This window comes from Equus quagga, chromosome 3, assembly GCF_021613505.1.
Source record: "Equus quagga isolate Etosha38 chromosome 3, UCLA_HA_Equagga_1.0, whole genome shotgun sequence".
NCBI classification, from domain to species: domain Eukaryota; kingdom Metazoa; phylum Chordata; class Mammalia; order Perissodactyla; family Equidae; genus Equus; species Equus quagga.
In genome coordinates this window covers 106,041,737-106,064,628 of record NC_060269.1, presented here as the reverse complement: position 1 = coordinate 106,064,628, position 22,892 = coordinate 106,041,737, and the positions used below count along the sequence as shown (strand labels likewise).

The following is a 22,892-nucleotide window of genomic DNA, read 5'->3' as shown; positions in this document are numbered from 1 at the left end:
CCCTAGCCCCATACACATTCCATCTTCTGTGTCAACTGTGCTCGTCACTGAATGGAATGGGCTGTAGTGACTGTTTTTGGTTTTTTCCTTATCTTTACATGGCCACGTCGTCTTGAACTCAATTGATTTGACCCTGATTAAAATCGAAATTATTTAGTTGTCTCTTTTGGAAATTTTAGACTTCGATTCTAATGAGTCTGAGTGGGTATTTAAACGGATTGCCTTCTGACTTCTGGAGCTGAGGGGCAACCACATATGTGGAAAGAAATATCCATCCTATAGAGAGACAGTTTAAGATTTGGAAAGATAGCTGGAAGCAAGAACTTGTGATTGCAGAAAGATTAACTGGCTGACTGGTTTTCTGAATCTGGTGACTGTCCATTATTTGACTTTGTTTTGATACTGCAACCAAGTTAAAGTCACACTCTGGAATTTTCAGACAGAAGAGGGAAAATATAATTGACTTCTGAGTGTTCAAAGAGAAGAGAATTGATACAAACATGACAATGATAAATTCAACTGCCATTACTACTTTGCTTTGTCTTTGCCAATTTTCATCATTTTCTAAGGAGGAAAACTTAAAGCTGCACTTGTTTTACTGAATATGCAGGTGTGCACACTGAGTACAAATTATGTTCTTATCTCTGGTGAGAATTTTATATAGTTAGATGGTTACAATACATGATATGCATGTTTTATGTATATATGCATAAATAATAAATACATATACACATAGAAAAATATATACATGCACATATATATACATACATATAATACATGTATAATAATAATACATACATACAATAATGCATGTTATAGCTATTTATATACATAGGTTTCTTCAGTTATAATTTTTCTTTTTAACAATATTTATCATCTCATGAGCCCCAAAAGACTTTTATGTGAAGGTAAAAACAATGCAACATCTGATAAATTCAATATATAAGCAACCTTTTTACTGAGAGACTATATTGATTTATGGCATACAACATGCCTGATTATTCAGATATAAAGAAAAAATATTTACCACTTTTGAATGCCTGATAATAGAGTCTAGTTTATACTCTAGAACAAGGAAAGTGATTGTTTTATTACAGCAAAACGTTTAAAATATTTGTTTCAATGCCATCTGATCTAGTCAGGTCAAATTTGAGCAAATTCACTAGTAATATATCAGGAATGAAAACTGTCGTGAATAATACTTAACGTGGACCAAATGTCACTCTTCATTAAGTTAATAAAAATGCTATCACAAATAGGAAGTTTCCTTGGATCAGAGGAAATTAAACTACAATCTCATCTCCATCATCTCCTAAAAATAAATTTGGAGAACCTGCTGGCTTACAGTAATATGTTCTAGAAGGCCCAATATTTTATCACAAATATTATTCATGCTGAAACTTGGGGGTTAAAAAAGTACATTGTATGAAAGATAGATCCTGACCTGACAGCAGTAGAAAATGATAAGAAATAATCTTTGTACAATGCATCTTTCAAAAAAAAGTCTATTTGGGTGCAAATAGAAGAAAAGAAGAGATATGTTTTATTAAACTTAGAAGGTAATAAGAAAATAGTTTCAGAATAAATAAAACTACAAGCCAGAAAGACAAATAGTAAGATGACAGCCTCTGAAACAGGAATTGCTCTTCTTCTACTAAAAAAGAGAGAGTAAAAACAAAACTAAAACCAAAATAAACAAACAGACAAATATGCTTGGGTATACAGCCTAAGCAAATCAGATGAATTTGCAAAGACTAGGAACGCCATTGTAATCCGCAAGTTTAGCAGAGATTCTATCTTCAAATTAAGTAGATATACCCTTTTTACTTTGCAGATACATGCTACCTTAAATTCCAAAATCAAATTCTTTTCATGCTTCCCTTTTATAGAAAGTTCTCTGTATTAAACTAATGTGTTGCTTTAAATGCAAAATTCACTACTTCTACTAGGCAAGCCAGGGAATTGGGATTTTTTTGAACTTCTGTGGAGTATTCAATTTAGTGTTTGTCTAAATTGAGAGAGGTAGAAGGCAATAAGCTGTTTTAGAAAATATAATTGAAACATGTGGCTGAAATTGTGAATTGATTAGGACTCTTGTGCTTAGACTGTGCTTAATGCATTTCATCCTCTCTTGAAAAGAAAAAGCATGACTTTTTATTCCTGTTGCTGTTAAGGTGATGGCTTTACTTGTTTTTTAAAATTGCAATTGACAGTCGAAAGCAAAATAAATTGCGCATTTCACAGTTGTTGAAAATTATGAACAAAAATAAAGTAGTGCCAACTTTAACCTTTTAAAGATAGGAGAGCTACTAAATACAATTATGAGAGCATTTCCCGATAGTAGTATCACTTTGTACTCAATGAGTACTATCGAAGCTAATACGATACTAGAAATTATTATTTTTTAATTTAACCACTATAGGAATAACATATAATGGGGAATTCTGTTTTAGATTATTCAAACAAATCATTCTAATGAGATCAGCGAGAAAGATTGATTAAAATGTTTTTCAGGCTTCAAAGAGCTACTGAGTCATGGAAGAATTAGAAGGTCAAGATTTTTAAACGGGGCTCCAGAGTAATGATTGAACATGAGGTACGAAGCCTGGTGAGAAGATCAAATCTTTTGGGGGTGCTTGAGAAGAAAAGGACAAAAATTGTTGCTTGGTGTCTTGCAAGGATGGAGGTGGCTTTATAAAAACCTCCAGGATTTGGGTTAGTGAATTACACCATGGGAGTGAAGATGAGGCAGAAATAGATCTGTCTACACAGGTACTGAGGCTCCGCCTGGAATCATTTCAATCATTGATTGGGTTAAAACGACCTGGACCCATTAGTGCCATTAGTCCATCTGTAGAATGATAGATCATCTTTGAAAGAAGGTAACATCATCCTAGGCTCAAGTTATCTTTAAAGTTTTTCACATAAATTTTTCTGCACTAAGTTATAAATATACGAGTATACAAGGAGTGAAGATATTGTGACCGAAACCAAAAGAAACAGCAGACATTGAAAACACATAAACTGAGGATTCACAGAACAAAATTATCAGACATATACTTTTACAAAACTATCTTTTAGAGGCTGGCCCCGTGGCCGAGTGGTTAAGTTCTCGCGCTCCGCTGCAGGTGGCCCAGTGTTTCGTTGGTTCAAATCCTGGGCGAGGACATGGCACTGCTCATCAAACCACGCTGAGGCCGTGTCCCACATGCCACAACTATGAAGGACCCACAATGAAGAGTGTATACAGCTATGTACTGGGGGGCTTTGGGGATAAAAAGGAAAAAATGAAATCTTTAAAAAAAAACTGTCTTTTAATATTTGAAGAAATAAAAGACATGATTGAGACTGTCGGCAGATATCTGAAAACTCTGAAAAGAAAAACATGGAAATGCAATATGAAACCCGGAAGGATAATACAAAGAGAATAACGGAAAAGCAAAAGGTGAAGAGATTATGCTAATTTTTCAAATTAAATATATATATCAAACCATAGACTCAGATAACACTATAAACCTGAGGTAGAGGAAACAGAAACATAATCATAACTGTGAGTGCCAAAGTCAAACTGCTGCTAACCAAACAAAGAAAAATTTTAAATAAGCCAGAGAAAGACACACTACTTTCAAAGAAGTATAGCTGACTTTTCAACAGAAACAGTGGGAGCCAGAAATAAAAATAATGAAATGTTGTGAAGTGAAAACAAAAATAACCACCAAGGTTGAATTATTTTTTTCTGCAAAAATATTCTTCAAGAATAAAAGTTAAATAAACATGCTTTAACATGAACAAGAATTGAGAGAATTCGTTAATGATAAAAGTAGAGTAAAGCACTGAAAGTGTTTTTCAGGAAGAAGAATAATGATACCAGATTAGTTCAACATGAGAAGGAAGAACTAAATTGCAGAGGATAAATCTAAATAAATATTGACTATATAAAATTATAGTACTGGATTTTGGCTTTAAAATATGTAGAAAATTAAAATATACCACAATAGAAGGTATGTCAGGAGGAACTCAAATATCTTAAAGTCATTTATCTATGAGGTATCACATTAGTAAACTTAAATTAAACACTTTATATTAGTGTCTAATATTTTAAAAACCTACAGTGTAATCTCTTGAGTACACTAGAGTTAGTAAAAAAAAAGAAGATATAACCACCAAAATAACAGAGAGGCTAATAGAAAAAAAAGTATGACAATTAATCCAAATGCGACAAGAAAAAAAAAACAGAAAATGGATTATAAAACACAAGAGGCAAATTGGAAGAAAATACTGATTGTTTGGTGATTAAAAAAATAGGTAATTCTCTACAATATAAATAGACTATGATTAAAATGTAAACTATTAAACTGTTAGAAAAAATCGTGGGAGAAATACTCCTGGACTTAGGGCCCAGCAGAGAGTTCTTACATAGGTCATATGACAGCGAAGGCAAGATCCTTAAGAGAAAATATTGATATATCAGACTGCATTAAAATTGAAAACTTGGGGGCCAGCCTGATGGCGCAGCAGTTAAGTGCACACGTTCCGCTTTGGCGGCCAGGGGTTCACCACTTCGGATCCAGAGTGCGGACATAGCAACGCTTGGCAAGCTATGCTGTGGCAGGCCTCCCACGTATAAAGTGGAGGAAGATGAGCATGGATGTTAGCTCAGGGCCAGTCTTCCTCAGCAAAAAGAGGAGGACTGGCAATAGTTAGCTCAGGGCTAATCTTCCTCAAAAAAATAAAAATTGAAAACTTGTTGCACAGCAAAAAAATAACCCTGTTGAAAAGATGAAAAGAGTTAAAAACTGAGAGAAAATATTAGCAAACCACGTATTAAAGTACTTATCTAGAATATAAAAGTTACTTGTAAAACTCAACTATGTGTATCAGAAAAGAGTTATGTTCATGCAAATACACGAACAGATAACAGCTTTATTTGTAATAGTAAAATTCTGAAAACGACCCAAATGTCTGTCAATGGCTGAATGGGTAAACAAACTCTGTTACATCCATACAACAGAATACTACTCACCAATAAATGAGAACTGAGTTTGTTACATGCAACAAGCAGGATGGATCCCAAAGGCACAATGCATAGGGAAAAGTAAATATCAATCACAAAATACTGTTTGATTCTGTTTGCATCGCGTTACCCACATGACAAAAATATAGAGATGAATAGATTGGTGGTTGTCCCAGTGTAGGGAAAAGAATGTGTGAATATAGAAGGGTAATTGAGGGAGTTCCTTTGTGGGAATGGACCAATTCTGTATCTGATTTTGGTGGTAGATACATGAATCTAAGCAAGAGATAAACTGCACAGAACTATAGACACACACATGGATGAATGTATAAGTGGTGAAGACTGAATAAGATCTTTAGTTTAGTTAATAGGATTTATATAATGAGGATTATTACATTGCTATATTAACACTTTCTCCTAACTCTTTCAATAAATTCAATGAGGTAAGAGTTTTTTCAATATTCGGTGATAATATACTCTTACTTGATGAAAAATATTATTAAAATATTAATTTTGACCTTGCTAAGTTAAAGAGATTGTTTTTTTAAAAAAACTATAATAATACTTTTATTATAGGAGCATTTAATATTTTATAAATGTACAAGAATGTTATGTGTGGTAAAATACTGCTTTTATTGTATAATTTAGTTGATATAAAGTAGGCGTGATTGGAATATAATGTGTATATTTTTAGCATTTAATGGAACAGACTCATTTGGAGCAAAAGGTCATATGAACCATAGAGTTGATTTAAAAATATCCAGCCTATTTCCAGAGCTCCTTTTGTCAACTAAATGACTTTCCTCTCAAATAAGCTATAATTTTCTAGTACAATTGTCATAGAATTCCACCTTAGCACTTTCTCTCCTCAGTGCTTATCCAAATGATGCAGCTGGAATTTCTAATGAACACGCTGTTAATGTCACTCACCCTGACACAACTTCTGTAGACAGAATTCCCTTTTCATCATAAATGTGAACAAAGACTCTCAATAGTTTAACCTTTGAAGATCAAAATCTGCTTGTCTAAAATCTCTTTTAGCAAAGGTCTGTAGATATCACATTTAAGTATTAAACCCTTGACTTACACAATACACGCATCAATAGATTGTTTTGTAAACATTATGAAACATTGCACCAGGATTCAGAATATTCTAAACTCAAATTTTAGGGCAATAAATTAGTACTCAAAAGCTCAGCAAACTTTGGAAATTAAAGCAACTATTTAACCCAAAATACTAAAATATAAATAATTCTCTAAATACAGGAAGACAATATATGTTAAAGGACAGACTGCTAGAAAAATAAAAGATGTGACAATATTTTAATTAATGAATGTAAACTTGAATTTCTCTTTTTGAGAATTAAATAAGAATGTAAAAGTTATCCTGTGTTTGTAATAATTTTAAAAATTGATTGTTTAGGTATAAAAGGAAAACTCAAAGCACTATGGATGATAATGTTAATTGTTAATGCTGGCAAAAAGGAAAGCCATTTTGAATAGAAAATATTAAAAGTGTAATCACATCACAAATATGGAATAGGACATAATCAGAAAAAAAACCTTTAAAAGTCTAAACAAGAAATAGAAAATAAGTTTAATTGAAAAATAGAATAATTGTACTATTCTCTGTATATCAGTTTCAAAATTATTTATCAAATTAACTCCTTCACTGCCTCTGTCACTAAATATCACATAGTATTTCCTCTTGCTACTGAAGCTATTCCATCTATCTACTTCTTTCTTTTTTCTTTTTTGGTCAGGAAGATGGGCCCTGAGCTACATCTATTGCCAGCCTTCCTCTTTTTGCTTGAGGAAGATTAGCACTGACCTAACATCTATGCAAATCTTCCTCTATTTTGTATGTGGGTCACTGCCACAGCATGGCTGATGAATGGTGTAGGTCTGCACCTGGGATTGGAACCCACAAACCCAGCCAGTGAAGCAGAGGGCACCTAACTTAACTAGCATGCAACAGAGCCAGCCCCTATCTACCTATTTCTTTATTCATGAATAGTCCAATGTTTGTGAAATAGTGTTAAGTATTTTCTGTTTCTTAGTACTCTGTGTCTTAGTCTTCTTTCTTCTAATGCCATTGGATTCAGCTGCTGTTACTTTGAAAGCTGCTCCTCCCAGATGAACCAAAAGAACACCTGCCTCCCCAAACTCAAAGAAGTCTTACTACTTCATTCTCAGTTTCCAAAATGTTCTCCCTCAGTCTTGGAACATTTTTTATTGAATATTCTATTTCCCTCTGTCTGATGTTAGAAGAGTCTTCATTACCCCCAGGACCCTAGAAGGAAAATCTGAAGAAATACCATTGAACTGACAAGGCATAGGGCAAGCAGAAATGGGGCCATCAGTCATAGGGTAGATTGATATTTAAAAAGAAATTTGTCTTCCTTCTTTCAACTGTCTATTTATACTGCTCCAATTGTTGAATGGAATTTTGGACACTGATCATAGTATGAATGGAAAATTTAAAATATCATTCAGTACAATATTTTGTTTCACTATGAATTTATTTGATAGAAATTGTCCTTCTGGTCAACAAATTATTCACATCAAAATATGTGACATGTGTATTGCATTTCAAATTGATACTTACTGTAGTCCAGCTGACCTGTTGACCTAGGTCTGTAAAATAGAGTGTGACAATGGAGGAGGCTGCAACACTTTGAATGGTTACGTAGTCCTTCAAAAAAGGCCCACCTTCAATAATAAGGAAATATTATTTTAACACAATTTCAAGTCATAATGATAAATAATTTGTAATGTGAGAGCTAAGGATGAAATTTACATGGGAATCTCAATGTACAATAAATCTTTCATGTAAAATAAAATGTGAATAAACACATTTTATAAAATATATCTAGCAAATTTTCAAATGCATAGTAGTTTCCCAGAGCTATCTAAACAAAGTACAGACTACCAGTAGTTAGTATCATATTTTATTCTGAGAAAATATAATATTAGATATTATCATAATCAAATATGATACAAAGTATTTTAAAAGTATAATTTAAGTGTCAGTAGACATAGATCTGTTTTCTAAGTGATTTTATTATAGGAGATATTAGTTGGAGTAGATGAATTTCAATGGTCACTGCAAAGCACCATGACTTACCTTTTTAAAAGATCACTACGGATGCTGTGTGGAAAATGGGAAGCAAGGACATTACTTAGGAGAAACTCAAAATTTGTTAAGCAAGATATGATGTTTGGATTAAGGTGGCACTGAAGGAAATGTTAAAAATGCATCAATTCCAGATGTTTTTGAACATAGAAAAGATTCAGCTTGAGAGGAGAGGATTCAGTGAGATAAAATAGCTCTTAGAGTTTTGGCCTGAGCACTTAAGGACACTGTAATATCATTTACCAACATGAAGAAAACTGAGGAAGGGGAAGGATTTGGGGGTGAAAATTAAGATTTCTGCTAGGGTATGTTAAGTGTGTGATATCTGTTAGACATTCAAGTAAAGAGCTGTCACGTAAGCAGTTGGGTAGATGTCTGTAGATATTTGAAAGTCAGTAACAGTTAAAGCCATGGGGCTTGATGAGATTATTTATGTACTTAGTTTGAGAAGAGAATGGAAACTGAGACAGCTTTCTACCACTCCAAGCTTTCCAAGAAATAAAAGAAACATATAGCAAATACTGAGAAGGAGTTTCTCATGAAATAGCAGGAAAATAAACAGAATAGATGTCTTAGAAGACACGTAAAGGAAATGTTCCATTCTTAAAAATGAACCTTACATAAGTCTGGCATAAGCATACTGGAAGATATGTATAAGGATGTGCTTTATGCATTATTTGTAACAGCAAAAATTGTATAAAAATCTTAAATGTGCATAAATGAGATAATGGATAAATATATTTTGTTTCATTCCAAATACCAAATACCAAACAGAAAGAAAAATGAGTGGACTAGAGCTACATGTACCAACATAGATAAATCTCACAAGTATAATGCTATTATTGTTGTTGTCATTGTTGTTATATTTATATTATACTTTATGCTAATTTATTTGTGATTTATATTATCTCCAATCATGAAAAAGTGTCATTCCATTCTCTGTTTGAAAAAAACAGTAAAGTGTTAATTTGTGATGATTATTAGATGATTTTCAGAGTCCAATACATCATTTTATAATTATAGATATTTTAAAATAAGATGAAAATATACAACTGCTTTATATTAATAGTGAAGATAGTAATTTGACAAATCCAATATGAATATTACAGGCTATCACTTCCTTGATTAGGTTGTGTTATATGGCTTCAAAAGAGAGATTATGCAGGTGGGTCTGACCTAATCATGAGTTCTTTAAACCTGCATGGAGAGGCAGACAGGAATTCAGAGATTCAATGTACTAGAAAGTTTCACTGTACCATTGCTGGCTTGAAGATGAAGAGGGCCACACGGCAAGTAGTAATGCAGGTGGCCTCTAGGAACTGAGATCCAGCAAGGAAATAGGGAGCTCTGTCATAGAAAACCAACAAGAGGAATTCTGCCAACAACAAGAATGAAGATGGAAGTGAGATCTTCTCAAGACTCTTCAGATGAGAAATCCAACTTGGTCCACACCATGATTCCAGCCTTGTGATACTCTGAGCAGAGAATCCAGCCATACTGAGTCTTCAAGCTAACAAATGAGTGTTGTTTTAACCTGCTAAGTCTGTGATAACGTGTTACACAGCTGATGCAAATGTAACATGGAAGCTAATGCACCGTGGATCAAGGGAAAGACTTTGATATCCGAATGGTCAGTAATGTTGTGACAATCATGTATAACAACAAGAAATGTTAATAAGGACAAAAATTTCTGATAGCTTTGCACCACTTAAAAGTGTGATGAAAACATCTTTCCGATATACAGCTATTGATACATTTGGGAAGGGAATTAGTTTCTACTCCTATATCACCCATGCTGACTTCAAGGGAGAGAGCATTACAATTATGCTTTTAAAATGTGGTCCCATCAATATGACACTGGATAAAGCACCCTGACAGAATCCAGACATATCATTAATCATACCACTTTTAGACTCAGTTTAGGGACCCTGTTGTTGGCCTTGCATGCTTCTTGCCTTTTTCAAAGGGAAAGAAATATGTAGGGCCAAGAGAACATGCCTAACAGGAGCCCATGCCATCTCTTTCTCATATCTTGTTCTAGCCATTTAAGGCGCCTGAATTTCTTGCCCAAATTAACTTACGCAAAACATCTTCCTTGGTTATTTCCTTCCAAGGATGAGCCAGGCAGTAGGATGCAACCTCTAAATCTAGGGGTTTGTCAAGGCTGTTGTATAAAAGGAATGGGTGGTTGGAATCAGTGATGGGAAGAGAAGGGCCAACTACCCAATCTTCACCTTTCTATTATAGAAATCCAATGATTCTGAGTTAGAACTTCAACCCTGTACTTCCAGGACATTATGAAATATGCTAATCAAGGTAGAATGAGAGAACACATTTTAGTTACCAGGTTGTATGACAGATTTATTGCAGTAATGGCTGCAGTTCTTCACCATTCCCATATCACACCATTTACAATATGAATTTTCATTCCTCCCATTAAGAGTTGGTGTCTATTTCCCCACCCCTTGAACATGGGCTAGCCTAGTGACCTACTTTGGAAAACAGAATGTGGAGCAAGGGATCATATGCCAATTCCAAACCTGGGCCTCAAGAATTTTTGAGTCCTTGTGCTTATTTGCTTACCCCTGATTCTGCCATAAGAACAAGCCCAGAATATTCTGCCACAGCATGGGAGACCACACAGAGCAGAGAGGAGTGGCTGTAGCTATGGCCATCCTACACCAGCTGGTCCCCAACAATCCACCGGCTGACTGCAGCTGCGTAAGTGAGCCTAGCCAAGCAAGGCCAAGTCCAGCCCAGCTCAGCAGAATCACTGAGCTAAATAAATGGTTTTTAACCTGTAAAAATCAATTTTCGCTATTTTGTTTACATTTTAGTGATGTCTTTTTGTGTGAGGAAACTATAAAAGACTCTAAATTCACATGATGTCATTACTCATAATATAATCATTCTGGCAAATATATTCTGGCAGCAAATCTATCTAAATATTCAGGGCTTGATTTTTTGGGTATTGCCTTTTTTCCTTAATATTAATAGTTGTAACTATGACTGATGAAGCATCTACCATGTACCAGTCATTATAGTGCTTTGTAAACATAATCTTAACACTTATAAAAAATCAAAAACCCTAAAACAAACCATGAGTTAGGTTCTTTATTAACTCCACTTTCCAAAAGAAGACACTATAGATAGGTAAGTAGAAGAGTCAAGTCTAAACTGAGTTACTCCAAATAACCCTCTCTTTGCACCACGCCCTGCTTATCTCACTAAATTAATCGACTTTTTTTCAAGTACATCATCACATGCCTATCCAAGGACAACAACAGGGCTACACTTTATTCAGACCACACCCAGGCACACTCAACCAGGAAAATAAATTTGAGAGGAAAGTAAAATTTACATTCACCAGAAAGGTGGAAATAAGAGAAATTCCCTAGTCGTTTATCGTGTCCTTCAAATTGAAATTGCATTTGGCATCGATACATGTGGCATTCTCAGAGTTTTCTCTATATGAATCAACTTCAAAAATAATACCACAATTTCATTTTATGTTATTTCAGCATCCATGTGTTGAAAAGGCATTTATGTACTGGTACATACTAGGCCCTGTGGAGGCTAAAATAAACAAGATCATGATTCTTCTCTTTCAAACTCTAGCCATATGGGGATTTTTCTTGAACATTTGAACTTGAAAGAATTTGAGCCCATCAAGAAAGAGTGACTTCTGTGAATGCCATGGATGCCTATGGTTTCAACACAGAAGTCTCAAAGAAAGACAAAAAGAAAGATGGTTTAAGATAGCAATGAGAACAAACACAACATCTTAGAGAGATCCAAGGAAATCATCATTTATCCTTACGTGAATGTGATATCTGAGAGATGACAGCCTAAGCATTAGCAAAAGCACCAGGAAAAAAAATGCAGTTCACCATTGTAAGAAAAAATGCGTAGATTGAAATTCCTTAATAGATGCGTCTTAGAGATTTACTGTTACGGACTTTGACTAAGTATTCCTCCAAAGTTTACATTCTACCCACAGCTTTTATTTAACAAGTCCAAATTGAAGTTGAAGTTGATGCAATGTCAAAAACAATGATTCTCAGCAGGACTCATCTTTAAGTGTATTTACTTATAAATTTTCTGAATGGAGAATAGTTTGAAATTTTGAGAAACTTGAGGCTTAATAGTGAATATAATACTTCTCCTTAAAATTCGCTCATTTCTGCTTCTCCTTACCTCACTTACTCTGCTTTAGAACAGCAAAAAAAGAAAAAAGGAAGAAAGAGCTAACTTGTATCCCTGAGAATATATTAGGAGGCAGTAGAAAGAAGGAACACAGCAGTAAAATCTTTAGAGACAGTAAAATGTTAGTTCACATCTTGCTTCCAATACTCACTGACAGTGAATGTGTAAAAATGATCTCTTTAAGACTAAAATTCCTCATCCATAAAAGTGGAGCCCAGGCTTGCGGAGACGATCAAATGAGATAATACACTTAGAGCACTTATTACAGTGCCTGCCATTTAGTAAGTGAGAAACGAATACTAGCTATTGATGACATAAAAGAGATTCCGAATTAAATAAATGGATCAATGAAAGTTGGTTCTTACCACGTTCTAGCTGCAGGCCAATTCGGGAAGGGTACCACTTTGGACCTATTCAATGAAAAACAGTAAAATTTAATTGTCGGCGCAAGTATAAAGGCATTTTAAAATCTAGTAGTTTCTATTGGAAGACAGATTAGACCTTAAGAACTGGATAAAATGGTTATTCCGTGTCAGAAAAGGAGATAGTTGTTATTCTCTGCAGGGTGCTGATGAGCAATGGTGGATAGTTCTGAAAGAAAGCGTGACTGGAGCTTTAGGAGTCGTGATTTTCTGCTTTTTGATCTGGGAACTGGTTACATAGACGTGTTCAATTTGTGGATATACACCATGGTATGTGACCTATGACTTGTGCACTTTATGTAATTATACTTCAATAAAAAGCTTAAACTTCTTCATTTAAAATAGAGGACTTTGATCTCATTTAAAATGTATAATATTGGCATGTGAAAGTGGGTTATTCTGTATCAGGAGTAAGGCACTCAGAATAATATGTATTATTAACTTTTAATATTGTGGGGGTATTGATCATAGCAGAAACATCACTAGTATCTTCTACTTATACTAACGTTAAGAATAAAAAGTTACTAAAGAATTCTATCTAAATAGGAAAAGAAAAACATCTTTATTAAATACTGCCATAATAAAAAAGTTGGTTCACAATTACCTGAATATAATTCTTTTCTCTTAAAATGAATCGTATGTTATTACTTTAAAGTCTGTTGAAAATTTAATTCTTAACTTTGAGGTCCAATTTTAAGCAAATTGACTTAATAAATAATATATTAAAAGAAGAGTATTGTCAAAGGAATATTCCACAATTGTTATTTTGTTTTCAAAACATTGCTTTTTAAAGTGTCACTAAGAGTGATGATAATGTGACATAATGACTATTGCAACAAATTGTCTCTAAATTTACTGCAAAAAGACAACTTATACATGCAAGTTCTCATGGACAAATAACTCAGAAGTCAAAAAGTGTAATCACAAGTTAAAAGCTATTTAAGATTATCTCTAAACAAAATTTAGTAATAGCATGGCAAATGATGAAGGCACAAATATTTAATTCTGACATTTGATTTTTTTAACTAGGAAATATGCAGGTAAAGACAATTAATTTTGTTTTGTTTTTGTATTTACTTATACAATTGTTATATTTACATAGCCTTTTGTTGGTCTGGAATGTATTCTGACATTATTTGTTGAAAAATATTTAAAAATAGCTGCACTTACTACTCATAGTGAAAATCTGTTGCCAAAGAAGACATGATGAAAATGAAGGCAATAGAGATTTCTACAGTTTTAATTGAATTTCCAATTATGGGTATTGGAGGAAATACAAACCTTATGAGAATCCATCTGTATTTGACAAATTGTTATTGAGAACCTATAATGAGTGTGCATAAGCTGTCAAATTTAATAATATTCATGTAAGACATCACTTCCAATAGCACTTTATGGTACCTCTGATGGTGGAAATGCCAATGTAAAACTAACTTTAGCATTTTAAGCAAATAGATGTGTCTGTGAACTAGATGAGTGAACACTGGCTGAATTCACAATGATGAATCAGAGAAAGGTAGAAGCTCTAAACACCTTCAGGGAAATCCATGGCCTTCTAACTCTCTCCACATGGATAAACTATTAATCTATGTATGAAGTAAACTTGGCATCTATAGATTGTGGCCTTTGAATACTGTACTAGTGAAAGAGAGTTATTTACTGCCTATATAAGGCTTTAGATTCGTTTTAGTCATCTCTTCAAAGAACAAAACATACATTTGCTGAAATGCTCTGTGCTTGTTGGAGTGAGGTGGATTAGGCTGGAAGAATGACATAAAAAGAGTTAATAAAGGATAAAGAACATATGTTGCATACGGATTTTTAGCATGTATGAGTAGTCCAGAAGATTATTTATAATGCTGAGTACATTGAATTTGGACAACTGGCTCACAGCTGAATTATGACTATGTAGTAGATCTAAGGCATCTGCCAGTATCTTAAATTATCTAAGATGCTGAACTTGATTAGGATAACTCCTATCATATTCTAACCATGCCTTAGAATTCTTTCCTTGATAATTGGAAGTGTTCATATCATTATGTAATAACATTCTAAATAGCTAATGTCTTTATGTAATTCAATCAGATTTATTTTGATAAGGTAGTGTTTTCCAAACTGCTGGTTGTAACCCATCAGTAAGTTGAAAAATGGAATTAGTGTGTTATTCTCAGCTATATATAGAGGAATACGATAGAATAGATTAGAATAGATAGATTAGAATAGAAATAAATTGAATAAGATAGAGTAGAAATGGATTGTCATGATTGGATACAATATATTGGAATAAATTCTAGATATTGTTCTTTGAACTTTTGCTTCAATAGTTTAAATTGTATAAAAACACTTGTGTTTTTATAAGACTATTATGCATTTCTTATTCTGAATCATAGTCAAAAAAGCTTGAAAACCATGGGTCTAAAAACTATAGGAAATGTCAACCAGGGAATGGAATGCTAAATGGACCATATGATGGCATGTTTCCATCGTGTGCACATTGCATCATCACTTTGGTTATAGTGCTTTATTAGTTAGTACCATTATATTCTTTCCAAATAGTAGAAGCCTACAAATGTGCACAAAAAGAGCAGGCACATGAATTCTGTCTCCTTTTCCCTAAGAAATAAACATCAAGTATTATTATCCAAAACTCTTCCTTGATGGAAGAATGAAGGATCTTCCTTGATGGAAAAATACTGGCTGCTGATTTAATATTGTTAAATGACTCATTCAGTGTTTTACCTCACTAGAACTAAATGAGCCATTTTATTCCCTGTAAAACATTTCTTTGCAGTCTTATAAATGCCACCTACATAATTAAGTGATCAAGCTGAAATGGAATCAAGGAAGCCAGTAAGAAATGACATGCGTGATAGTCCTTATGCATCTGAAAAATAAGAGAACCGTTTCCAATCTTATCTCCAACAACAACAAAAAGTCTTAACACACAAACCAGCACACATCAATGTGTGTAATTTTGCTGACCTTGAAAAGAAAATGCATGTTAGAGAGTTCGATGTTACAAAGAGCTCAAGTAAGAAAGACAGAGTGCTGTAACACTGTATAATCTGCAATCGCAAAGCAAGGCTTCTGTAGGAAAACAGGCATGGTTCCAAAATTAAAAAATTCAAAAGTTACATAAATAAATCTTCAGAATTATAAAATAAGAATGAAAGCAAGAAGCATGAAGCAACAAGCAAATTTCACAGTTGAATACAAGGCATAATGCAAGAATAATGTGGGCCAGGAAGAAGAGCACACAGGTACAATCAAACTCCTTTATCCTCACTGGTTCAAGTTTATAAGCAATTTGTTCACCCAATCACCCACTGAACTTCTAAGAAACTACCAGGCTTGATGATCATGCCTATATTTCCATTTACACTAGACACTTTAAAAAGAAAGTCTCCCAGAGTGTCCACCATCACAATGTCACTTCTCCCAGTTTTGCTGTGCACAACTTCTAATCAGACATGATTGCCTACCTCTCCATGCCTTCTCAGGTTCCCCCAGTGTACTTTAGGACACTCATAATTTGTCATCAGCAAAAACTTCTAAATCATCAACTCCCACACCAAAAATCCCTCAAGCTTCTTGCTTTAATATAAAACTTCTCTACATATTTTTCAACTGGTGTTCATTCTTTACACCAAATTGACCCAACTGTGGTCATGAAAGTGTGTTAAGAATCCTCCTTGCTATTAGATGCTGCTTCCAAAACATTTTTTCTCCATTCTCCTTGTGGAGTGCATATCACCAGACTATACTATCTAATATTATTTGTTCCTGTTGCCATCTATGGTGGACTGGTCTTTCCACCTAAATCAGTGATAATTTTAGCTAAGAAATCCTCTCCACCACTACTCATCTATCATTGTTGGTGATTTTAATATCATTTTAATTTCCTGTCCTTTTGTTCCACGATCTAGTCAAATCCAAATATTTTCTAGCTACTCTCTCACTTTTTCCCAGAGTCTTATGCTCACCAATAAATGCACCACCTTGAAAATACCAATTTCAAACCTCCTACTTTCTCATCACTACCATCTTTTCTCCCTATTAACTTAAACTAGTATTTCTGGCTCAAATATTCTTTGATTCTTCAAGGATTTTCCAACAATTATCTCACTATTTTCACAATTTTAAGTTTCTTATTTCTCCAACATTTTCATTCTTCTCTAAGCTCAATTCTAGGATCCAGAGCAGTAATCACACCTTAATCAATGATCTTCACTACTTTGTAAAATTTTCCCTCTGCCTCACTACTTGGCAAATATTAAACCTTGTTATACTCAACTATTTCATTCTCTGTGTCTGAATCTGTTTCTGAACGACTTCTGTACAGGGAGAATTTCTCTGATACTATCAGATGCAGCAGATCTCAGTATTACTTTCCAGTTGCTTTTAACCCATTACCCTGTTTTTGATCTTCCTATCTGAAATTATTTTATGCACCTATTAAGATGTTTAGTATACATACATCCTTACTGTTGAGCAACCTCCATGAGAAGAGGTAGTCATGATCATATTTATTACCACTATACATGCAGTGATAGGAATGGCACAGAGGAATGTGTGGTTTTATAAGATCTGAATAAACAAATGGCCTCTTATTGAAGAAGAGTTGGTAGAAGTCATATATACACCATGGTTTTAATCAAATGTGAGATAAGTTATTTATAATAAATTCTTTCCCTATATAAAGAATCAGTGTTTTATTGCTAGTTAATTGCAAAGTTTGTGGACATTGATTGTCTGAGCTTAAATCCTGGGACCATAATCTACTAGTTGCCTTATTTATTTTGGGCAAGTTACCTATTTGAATCTTATTTTCCTCATCTGTTAAGCAAAATAGCTAATTAAAAAAAGGATATATAACAAAGGTATCTAACCTTTAGGGATGTTGTAAGACTTAAATGAGATAATGCATGCAAACTACCAAAAGCTACTAAGACCTAATTAAAAATGTATTATTAACTTTAGTTTTAAAACAAAACAATATGAAACCTTTTAGTCCTTTGTTTAGATACAAGAATTTCTGCTAAAACGCTATATGTGCCTTCTTGAAACACTTCGTCTGCAAAATCACAGTCTGAAAATTACAGAAGTTCTGAAAAAAACAGAGTTGGAGAAGCTTATTTAAAATTTGTACAACAGTATATTGTGATCACTAACAGAAACAGCAATAACCATAATAAAAATACCAGTAGAGGTAAAAAGGTATTCTTAATAAATGAATATGACAGAAAATATAGGGCTTGACCTTCTTTAAAAAAAGTAAAAGAAAAATTGATGGAAATGTGCAGAAGAAAGATTTGTGACTGCTGAAATTAACAAAAATAAGGGGAAAACAGACAATAAATCTTTCTAAGGCAAAGCATATGGGCAAATTGACCCAGGTTAGAAATAGATACTGTGGTCTAGTGTCTATTTGTCTACCCATTCATGTGTTCATGTTATGTCCTTCACATTCAGCTACCACTCCTTGAGAAAGCAAAATGATACCACGCTCAGAAAAAAATGCACATGAACAGTTGTAAATTCCACATTGTGCTAACATCATTCCTCTATTTATCAACCATATATGAACTAATTAGTGTTACAGAAACAAATAGAGCAAATACATAATCAAGTAGGAATAATCTCACAGTCAAAATATAGTTGCTGTTCAACAAGAACAAACCAAGGAAACATTCCCCACCACACCCTTCAAATTATGTATTAAATTTATTTTCCTTTGCTGCAACCAAGGTAAACACGCATGCACACACACAAAGAATGAGGACATTATGAGGGCCTTATACATCAGAAGGAGCTTGAACTTGATGCTGCCATGAGTAAAGAGTAAGATACTTGTGCGGGTCAATATATGAGAAAATGTATCCAACAGAAGACTATTATAGGTGTCTATATTAAAAATTACAAAGACTTGAACTGTGATTGTACGAATTAAGTTAATGTGCAGATTTCATAGCAATGGCATACAGTTCGTAAACCAAGTGGACAATTGGATACAAAATATAAGGGAGACAGTGGTGTTTATAATGATCTGCAGATTTCAACAATGAGTAGCTGAACCGAATTATCATTCACTGAATTAGGGAAAATAAGAAGAACAAGTCTGAGGAGGCATATGATGTGTTTAATTTTGATCGTGTGGAAGCTGAGGTATCTGCAAAATATATAAGCTATTGCAATGCCACTTCGGCTGTTTAGTATGGAGCCAAAAGTTCTGAGAAGGACAGAGTTTTGTTTCATTCATTCATTAGTGATATTTTCTAAACCATGGGAATAGTTGAGGGCACATAAAAAGAGAGAAAAAATGTAGAATTAAAAGGGAAGAATGTTGAGGATAAAACCTGAGAAGAACCAACATTTAAGAGACCGAAAAATGATAAGATAAGAAGTTCTCAGAGTCTGAGAATGAAAGATGAGAGAAGATAAAGTTTAACATCTTAGAATCAAGTGGGCAGAGAGTCAAAATTCAAACAAACAAAAGAAGTCAAACAAAGAGAAGGGAGGTGCGCCACGTCACATGCATTGGAGAGTTCAAATTACACATGACCAAAAATGGTCTACTGCTTAATCCAAAAGGAAACTGCCAGGGACCTTAGAAAGTTCTCTGACATTCTGACAAAGGAAAGTGTTCTGAAGTGTATGCTAAGTGAGGGACAGAGGAAGGAATTATGACATTGTTATAGTAGTTTGTAAGTTGGGAAATTCTTGAAAAAAAGAATAATTAGGGAGGAAGCATTTGAAGATATAGGGAAAAAAATGAGACAAGTGAGTAAATCTTCTAAGGGTATAGAGAGAAGATTGCATAGTGGAACTTAAGACGCTGATATGGATCAACCAGTGAAAGAACAGTTTAGATAAATTACAAAACAGAGTTTTAACCTAGATGATAGATCAGAAGAAAGGTGATGTTCTAGAGATTATACATCTCTGTGAGTTCCAGAAACTGGGAGTCCTGGAGCAAAAGAGTGAGGCATTTAGAACAAAAGATGTTCAACTGGCTTTGTTCAGAGTTTCAAATATTAAAATTCAATTATAACTCATGGAAAAACTCATGGTGTGGATAAGTGGGTAAATAGCTAAAGCGGAGTGGAGGTGAAAATTCCAGAAAAGCAGGCAGTTTTGATGTTACCATATTGGATGGTGCTCATTTTAGATGTAATTTTCAATGTAGTGCCAGGTCACAGAATGGAGAAATCTATAATCCAGATTCTAGAGCCCTCAAAGAAAATAGAGAAAAGTTGGATAGATAAGTACAAAAAAAAGAAGAACGAAAGATAATATACTAGAATGACATGAATCTTATAGACAGTGGAGTTGCGACGTGAGAGAAAACTTACCTTAAATTTTAAAAATAAACTAGACAAATGATTTCTTGTGGATTGTGACAAAATATATAGATTTCACTTGATAAACATTTAGTCAACCTCAAAATGATACTACAGAAATGCCTATCTAAAATATTCTTCCTAGGCTAAATCTTTTACTTTTGATTTTTCGTAGTATCTAGGTACACCTTGGAAATGACTGACATAAGCTTTTAGACTCAAAAGATGCTGTAAGAAGGAATTAAGATATTCTACTTTTAAGCACATATAGTTTTAACAAGTTTCAACCTGTTAATCATAAAATATTTTTAATATATACATTGTTTTGGAGTCTCTGAATATGTTTTGTTTGCACTAAAGAAAGTTAGCAAGGAAAATTTCTTAATTCATATAGATGCATTTGACAATTTTCTGAAAACAGACGTTAGATCATCTCTGTACTATCTCGGCTCTATAGTAGAAAAGATAAGTATTTTACTGTTTAGCAAATACTCATTTTATGACAATGCCCTAGCATATAATCACACACACTTGCACACCTACACACACACACACACACATAGATGTGAGGTCTGGATATTAAAATGCACATAATTACATATATAATTCCACATAATACTACTTTATATAATCTAGATGATTCTATAACTAAAAGTTTTGTCACTGTGGATTTATTCTATGAATATTTTACTCTAATCTATTTCAAGAGAGAACTAGTGCTTATTAAAATAAATGATGCAAAGATAATGCTATACAGGGTCATATTTGGTAACTATTGGAAAATGAAATATGACGGTATTAAAAAATATTTGGATTATAATATTTGAAAAACATAATATCCCTGAAAATGTTTGGAATTCAAATTTATGGAACCCTAAATAATGAATGGAAGAGATGTTAAGAAGTTATCTGATCCTAATCAGCAAAAGAACAGAGAAATCATGATACAAAATAAACGACCAGGGCTCAGAACCACACCACTCCTCTGTCAGTAGCCATGCTGTGGCAGGAGCTCACGTAGAAGAACTCAAAGGACTTACAGCTAGAATATACAAATATGTCCGGGGGCTTTGAGGAGGAAAAGAGAAAAAAGAGAGGAAGATTGGCAACAGATGTTACCTCAGGGTGAATCTTTCCCAGCAAAAATAAATTAATTACTTTAAAAAATAAAGTTAAAAAAAGTCATTTAAAGCAAGAATAATAAAAAAGGATACATATTTACAGAAAGAATGTTAGCTACTTCTTGAGTTAGCAGCAGAGGGCTTTTTTAAGAAAGGCATTCTGCCACCTCTTTCCTAGGTTGCATTTATCATTTTTTTTAGCTGCTTTTGTTGAGAGATCAGGGAATTCTACAGTCTTGTCCAAGAGTCTTTTTTCAGATTGCCTAGAGAATACTCATTATTCTATACTATATGTGATAAATCCTTCCACTGGGTTATCTTTGCTTTGAGTTGCTCTCCTTGAACCTTTCAAAGTTTAGCATTGTTTATATCCTCCTAGCCTTTTGGCAAAGATTTATACGCATTTCAACTGTCACAATCAATTATATGGCCCTTCATGTGGCTGAAACTACAATTGGTGTGTCAATTCTATTGTTCCTTCTCTTGCATTTTTCCCAGGGGCTTTTCTGGGAACTGCGGAGACAACTCCTCCAGGAGATTATAAACATCATCGAAACTTTTTATGGTATTGTCAATTAATAGCACACAGGTCAGGGGCAAAACGATTTTGCTTTTTCTTTCAGAAACTTCTTTTATTACATAGAGTCTGTGCACAAATTACACTTCAAGTGATTGTCATTCATTTTTTACTGCAGTTCATATACTACTAATTCTGAGATCAGTCTCAGAGGAGAAAATTCCATTAGCACTTTCAAGCCATATTTGCATTCTTTCCTTCTATTCATATTAACTGGTGTTTTTAATTTAATAGTTTACCTTATGGTGCTAAGTTATTACAACCAATTGTGAACTATGCTTAGACTGATAGCACTATTATTCACTACATAAGTTCTAAAATTAACTTTTGAGTTAGTTCCCTATTCGCAAATGGGGACTAATAATAGCCTTTCCCACGTAAAATAAACAGGTATTGTTTGGATTTCTGCCTGAAGAAATTAATGAAAAATATGACTCAGTAAAGTAGAGGCAATGGAGGTTAGTGGTTAGAGTACAGGGTACAGAGTCATAATCCCTGAGATTAAAATTCCCAGCTCTGCCACTTATTAGCTATGTCACCTTGGGCAAGTTGTCTAATCATCTTTTTAAAGACTTTCACCTGTAAAATGAAAATTATAATACTACTAGATGATCACAGAGTTTTTGTGAGTATTTTTAAAAATTTGCTACATGAAAATATCTTAGGAGATTCATGACACAGCTAATTAAACCTAATGGAGTTATGTTTCTGAGGGATAATGTTTAAGGAGCACAAGCACACCTAGATTTGAGGAAAGAAGAGAGAGAATAATAACAAGACAAATGTCATAAGCAAAGAGATTTTCTTTTATTTTTCCTTCCTTCTCCAATTTTCTTAAACAGAAATGTTTACTGTAGGGGAGGAAGACATTTCCTCTACCCTCTCTGGGTTCGTCTGGCCAGAGAATGAATTGAATTCATGTGAGACAGAATAGCAAGAGAAAATTAAACAAAGCTTTATAACATGTATACATGGGAGAGGCTCAGGCAAGCTGAGCAACTCGCCAAAATGGCTGAAGCCCCCACCTTAAATATCATATCCAGCTAAAGACAAAGGAGGATGTTGGGGGGGGGGGG

General features: G+C 33.9%; 1 protein-coding gene across 1 annotated transcript in view; it reads right to left on the bottom strand.

Annotated features, from left to right (window-relative positions):
- Window positions 1–22,892, bottom strand: part of TECRL (trans-2,3-enoyl-CoA reductase like) — an 88,701-nt gene that overhangs the window by 32,738 nt on the left and 33,071 nt on the right. The window contains exons 3-4 of the mRNA XM_046655796.1: window positions 12,722–12,766; window positions 7,623–7,726 (exon numbers count right to left, since the gene is read on the bottom strand). Of these exons, the coding sequence (XP_046511752.1) occupies window positions 7,623–7,726; window positions 12,722–12,766 (149 nt within the window). The remainder of the gene's footprint in view (window positions 1–7,622; window positions 7,727–12,721; window positions 12,767–22,892) is intronic.